The sequence below is a fragment of the Geospiza fortis genome, unplaced genomic scaffold (assembly GCF_000277835.1).
Source record: "Geospiza fortis unplaced genomic scaffold, GeoFor_1.0 scaffold27, whole genome shotgun sequence".
In the NCBI taxonomy this organism is placed as follows: domain Eukaryota; kingdom Metazoa; phylum Chordata; class Aves; order Passeriformes; family Thraupidae; genus Geospiza; species Geospiza fortis.
Genome location: NW_005054329.1, coordinates 1,031,847 through 1,037,846, shown reverse-complemented (window position 1 = coordinate 1,037,846; position 6,000 = coordinate 1,031,847). Strand labels below are relative to the sequence as shown.

Below are 6,000 nucleotides of genomic sequence, written 5' to 3'. Positions count from 1 at the left end.
GACAGCGTGGGGCAGGGAGAGCCCTGGCCCCTGGGAAACCTCCACGGGCACACCTGCCACAGGGGCAGCCTGGGCACCTGCAGCCTCTCACAGTGCAGGGACAGGCAGCAGGAACCAGCTGGGGCTGCAGGAGTTCACAGGGTGACTCAACTGCCACTGCCACTTCTCCCTGGAGAGGAGGCAGGAGATGCTTCTCCGTAGGGAAGAGCTCTCCCTGTGTAAGCCTTACCAGCAAATTCATTTTTGAAAGGTACTGGGTGTAGCTGAGGTGAATTTTACTATTTGTTACAACATGGTGGTTCACCTTCCTTCCCTAATTTTAGACTTGGCAAACTTTACACTAATCTTGATAGATCTTATTTTAATAGGAACTATAATAAATACAGAGTATTTTCATTAATAATACAATGGATAACTTTTTTGAGAACTGGTATAATGTCCATTTTTAGCCAAATAAGCTTGGCATTATCCGGAACTTCTGACTGGCTTTACATTTTGAAGAAACAAGAGGAATAAGAAAAACATCCAACCAAACCCCAAAAGAAACCAATTTTACACAGAATAGTCTTGTTTTGGAGCAGATGATTTATTATTTATTCTTGGACAAGAATATACTTGGAGCAGATTTTCCTTCTGGGAGATTCACATAAGTCAAATCTTCCCAGTTTAGAACATGCCAATAGCCCTGGATTGGAGTACATGGGCTGTTACACGTTCCTTCTGGTTCCTGCTTGGATGTCAGGGTGAGCAGGGAGGAACTGAAGAGCTCTTCAATAAATGGACCATTTGTCTGCCTTCTTTTCTTTCTTTTGCTTGCCAAGCCAGTTTGCCATCTGAAACAAAATCTCAGGGCTTGGAGGGGCTGGTAATCAGGACTTGGTAAGAAAAAAATGGACACAAGAAATCCACTGAAAATGTCACCAGCCAAATGTGTTTGGAGTTCTTGGTTTGCCTCTAGTTCAGTATTTGTAGAAGAAAAGAGAGCTGCAGAATTGCTGCAGGTAGATTGTACTATTGACATGTGAAAAACCCAGCCAGCCAACCAAAAAACCCAACCCAACCACAGAACTATAAGGAGTTTGGAAGGATTGTGTGATTCAATTATATGAATGAAAAAAAAAAACCAAAAAAATAAAGAGCTTAGGACAACAGGTCTTGTAACAACAGCTGCAATATTATGCACAAAATATTTCTTGTTTTTCTCGAAGAGTAAGTAGATTTCATCTCAGCTAGGGGTGAGTTTCTGAGGAAGCATCGCTCATGGCTGAGCCATGTTTGCAGATGTGAGAGGAATGGAATTTTAATTTCATTTTCGGAATAACTTTGCCACCTTTGCCTTTGTGTTTTCCTTGTGAAAGAAGAGACTCTGCTCCTAATCTTAACTGAGAATAATTAGCATTTCCTTACCTTGGATGTTGCAGCTATCCCAGGGCTGTTGTAGCTGCCCATGGGCAGTGCTGGGAGAGCAGGAAAGCCCTGGCATCTCTGAAGTGGCTGATGTTCCAATGAAGGGCTCCAACTTCCAGAAACAGAGCAGGAAGCTCCTTCCTTTACCATAATCTTCTCTGTGGTTTTGTGACCTTTGTAACTTCAAATGCATTACTCTACCACCTGGTGAGTAATGTTGAATCTGAGCAATATTTTGTATTTTCAGCAGGGCAAACGCTGAAGAAAGTTTCTGATTAATAGTCTCCGATTAGACTGTTCTTGTCAAATTGACTAATGGGATGCAAGGGCGAGCCCCGACTGATTGCACTGGAAGCCTTGTGCAGCTTCCTAGAAGATGCTCATTACAGGAGATTCCCACGTAATGTTGGACAGGCCAGAAAGAGAATTGGCCTTGTCAGTCTTTTATCATGACAGTTATTTAAAAATTAATGCATCAGTTTGGAAATGCAGAGCCCTGCTTGTTTGTACATTTGCTGACAAGACTTCAGTAATGATAGGTAAATGTGCAAGGTGGGCTCCACAAAATGAGCTCAGGCGTGGAGCGCTCCCGGAGCCATTAATGGGCTGGAGCAGCCCCGTGCCCCTGCAGCGGGGCTGGTGACGCACTGAGCCGTGCCACAGCCCTGTCACAGCCGTGCCACAGCCTGTCACAGCCCTGTCACCGCTGGCACGGCCGGGGAGGCGAGATCTGAGCCGACAGTGGGGCCCAGCAGAGCTGCTGCCCTGGCAGCGGGGCCTGGCTCCATAGCCCACACACTGCTCTTGGTGCCCACGCGGTGACCTGGAGTAACGGAGTGCCAGAGCAGCCTGGGCACCACAGCGGCCACGAGTGGGGCTGCTGCTGTGCCCCTCCTGCCCGCCCCGTGCCCCACAGCTCCCAGAGCTCCTGGCACGGCTGGCAGAGCAGCAGCGAGGAGGAGTTGCAGCTGGGGAAGTGTCTTATGCTGCTGCTCAGTGGGGACTTCCAGAAGTGTCTTCCACAACTTCCTGGAATGAATCACCATTTCTTCTGCAGCTGCATATTTTTAAGCAGGAAAATGAATCAGTGCTATCCCAGCCAAGTCGGTTCTTGTACAGAAACCTGGCAGATGTGTGGGAATTACTTGGAGAGCTGTCCTGTCCATTGTGTGGACAGAGCCATGGAAAGCCTCTGGATGAGTCCTGTCTGTTCCTGGTGTCCCAGGAGGTTACTCTGGGTACACCAGTCCAGTAAAAATCCTTAACTACTGCCAGGGCTCAGGTCTCCTCCCTACACAGGGGCCTTTCACAGGCAATTAAACCCAGCCGGGTCTGGGGCTGTGCCAGTCTGAGCTGCACCTCCTGAGCATGGAAACAAAGTAATCTCCTTGTGTTGTAGTTTTTATAGAATTTGCAAAAATATAACATCTCATTAGGATACTCTTCACATTGAAAGGGAAGTAATTTCTAAAGTGAAAGACCTGGAAGCATGAGCGGAGTTCATCACACAGGGCAGCTGATTGCTGAACATCTTGAGGGTCCAAATAAATTATCTTCTGTGTGCTGGGTCACATGTGCAGGTGCCAGGGCCTGGTTTTGCCTCTCCAGGTTGGTGCCCCAGAACTCATTTGTTTCCCACAATGTGCAGATCCCTCCATGGGAATGCTGGGGAAGGTGGTGGCTGTTCTTCCACCTCTAGCACCATCCTTCAGCTTATTAGTCCTGCAGCTGTCTTCAGGCAGCATTTCAAACAGAGAAATTGTAAACTGAATATTACAGGCAAATTAAGCATTTGCCATCATGTGAGAAAAGGTCTTTAATTAGGAGAAGGATACACTGGAATGCCAAAAGGAAAAAAAATTGACAGGGGACAGACAAGCAAGGGGAAGCAGGAGAAAAGAGCATATACAGTCCTTGGATGTTTTAATAAATGATGTATCTGAGGATTATTTGATGTAGTTGAGACTGCCAGGATGTCTTGTATTTTCAGTACCACAACTGAAACTTATTTAGGATTTTAAAAAGAACCTTTTTGAGGTAAGGAATTTATTAATAATTTCCTGTAACTTCTGTCCAAAATACTGAGTAAATTTCTTTTGATAAAATGCAGACTTGTGGAAGTACATAGAAATCCCCCATCTTCTGACATAGCTGCAAGCTGGAGCAGGGTTTTAAAGCTTGGAATTATCTTAGTTTTTTTCAGACAGGTTTTGCATTCCTGGCTGGCGCTGGGCTTAGTGTCCCCTGCAGTGCCTGGTGACGTGTCAGAGGTGCCCCTGTGACCCTCTGTGCCCTGCCAGGTGAGCACCCAGTGATGTGCTGGCCCCGAGTCCTGCTCTGGTGTCACAGTCATGACACCCAGTGCAGCCTGGTGAACCAAGAGCATGATCCCTTCCAGTGGCCATCCAAGACACTCTGAAAGTTCTTGGGAGCCTGGAAGGGAAACAAAACATTTCCCAAATGTCAGAAATAGAGAACATATTTTCAACCATGTTCCCCACTCTCTGCTCTGTTTATGATGATATATTTGGTTCTAATCAGCTCTTTGTGCTACAGCTGACCCTTGAGTGAAGTCTCTGTCTGTATGACACAGGTTGCACAGTCACTTGTGAGACACTAACCCCTGGTTTGTTTGTTTTTGCAGTGGGAACTCCCTACTATATGTCCCCAGAGCGAATACACGAGAACGGCTATAACTTTAAATCTGATATCTGGTCTTTGGGCTGTTTATTGTATGAGGCAAGTATCTTCTCACTTTTTTCTCCTGGGTTTTCCATAACCACACAGTCTGGGTCAGAGATTGAGTAGGTCAGACTGCCTGTAGTCAGCTTGTTGAGAATCCTTAGAAGAAGCATTTGGTGTTCATTGTGCCCCTCCTGAGCACGAGCGAAGGGGCTGTGCCAGCCAAAGTGAATTTGGGTCACAGGAGATGTGGAGGGTGAAACAATGAAAAGCCAGCTCACTGCATCCCCCCTTCCTGCTGGGAGCAGAGCTCTGCTAGGGCAGCATGGTCAGTTTTTCCTGACTGTATTAGTTTTGAAAATAGCAAATTGATTTGAATGCAAGGTACTGGTTTCTTAGATGGAATTCTGACCAATTGTGGTATTTTAATCTTGGGAGCTTCCAGTAAGGAAAAACAAGAGGTTTTATGTGATGTGAAATCAGTGTCTCTAACTAATGTATTATGGCTGGAATTTTTTCTACTTGTACATTGTCTTACAGCTTGAGGCACAGACTCAGAGCAGACACATTTGGATGAACTGCCCAGTGTGCAACTTGTTCTTAAAAGCTGTTACATGTATTTTGAAAATGAGTGTTATGGTTTTGTAACTGTGCTTTTGGTTTTGTGATTTCATTTTTAGCAGGGATCAAAGGGTATCAGTGTTGTACTTCTTTATAATCCAATCTAAATCTTTTTTAAAATGGATGCTTCTTCCAATTCAAGTGACAGTGCATGCCAGCATTTAGAAAGCTTTTATCCCCACCCAGAGAATTAAAAATCCCTGGGATGTGTAGTCAAGAATATTGCTCACATCCTCTTTGGTTAACAAATTATGGGAATTGATGACATTTTGCTTCTCAACACAACTTCTGGTAATCCCATGAAATTAGAGAATAAACAGAAATGTAATTCATCTTGTGAGCACTTCAGCTGGTTGACTAAACAAACATTGTAGGACATGATGGGGTAAAAGTGAAGTTCCCCATCACATCTGTAAGGCTCAGAGCTGGGCTGTGGCCCTGCCCTGGGCTGTTGGGAGCAGTGAGAGTGGGCCCAGTTGGACTCCAGTGCCCGGCTGCTGCTGCAGTGCCAGGCTGCTCTGAGTCACTGCAGGCTGAGCTCCCGGAGATGGGATTCCAGATTTATGCAGAGAGAAATATTTAGCGTTGTGCTAAGATATGTTTTTGTTGCAGGCAATATGGTCCCCTTATGGCACAGGAGTCTTGGTACTCCTTGTATTTCAAGAAGCTGAATTAATTGCACACTAAACATAATTCTCTGGTAGGAGTAGCAGTACTACAGTAACATCTGAAAAATTTGGCATGTGAAGCGTTTTTAAATTTCCTTCCTACGTAGGTAAACCTTAACTTAGGGAACAGGAGCTGTGAGATATTGCAGATTCCAGGGAGGATGGGACAGGTACCAATTTTATGTTTAGTAGTTAAACAACTACTTGACTTCTTAAACTTTCTAGAATTTTGAAAATTAAGCATCAGATCTGTGTGTCTTTGAAGGAATTGTTTTATCTGCTTTAATGTCTTGTAAGGAGAATGTTTTTCCGTTTGGCTTAGAAGTAAGGGAGGGATGCTTGTTTGGGTATGAGTCACTTCTGATATTTCTCCAGATAGATTGTGTAGATAAGCTGCAGAGAGATTTAATGTACAAATTGCCTTCAGAGACATGTGTGTCCACTGGAATCCACTTAGGGAACATTGAGGGCTTTGGGACATGATGCCCCATAGCACCACTTAACTTTGACATTGATAATAATAGTGATTTTTATTAAATCTTATCAATATAGTAGTAACTGTCTTCATCCCTCACTTCCTGTAGATATCTGTCAGCAAGATAACTTGGAGGGGATAAAAATA

General features: G+C 44.7%; 1 protein-coding gene across 1 annotated transcript in view; it reads left to right on the top strand.

Moving 5' to 3' along the window:
• NEK6 (NIMA related kinase 6) overlaps positions 1-6,000 on the top strand; it is a 58,048-nt gene that overhangs the window by 45,499 nt on the left and 6,549 nt on the right. Inside the window, exon 8 of the mRNA XM_005421234.3 lies at positions 4,052-4,146. Within this exon, the coding sequence (XP_005421291.1) occupies positions 4,052-4,146 (95 nt within the window). The remainder of the gene's footprint in view (positions 1-4,051; positions 4,147-6,000) is intronic.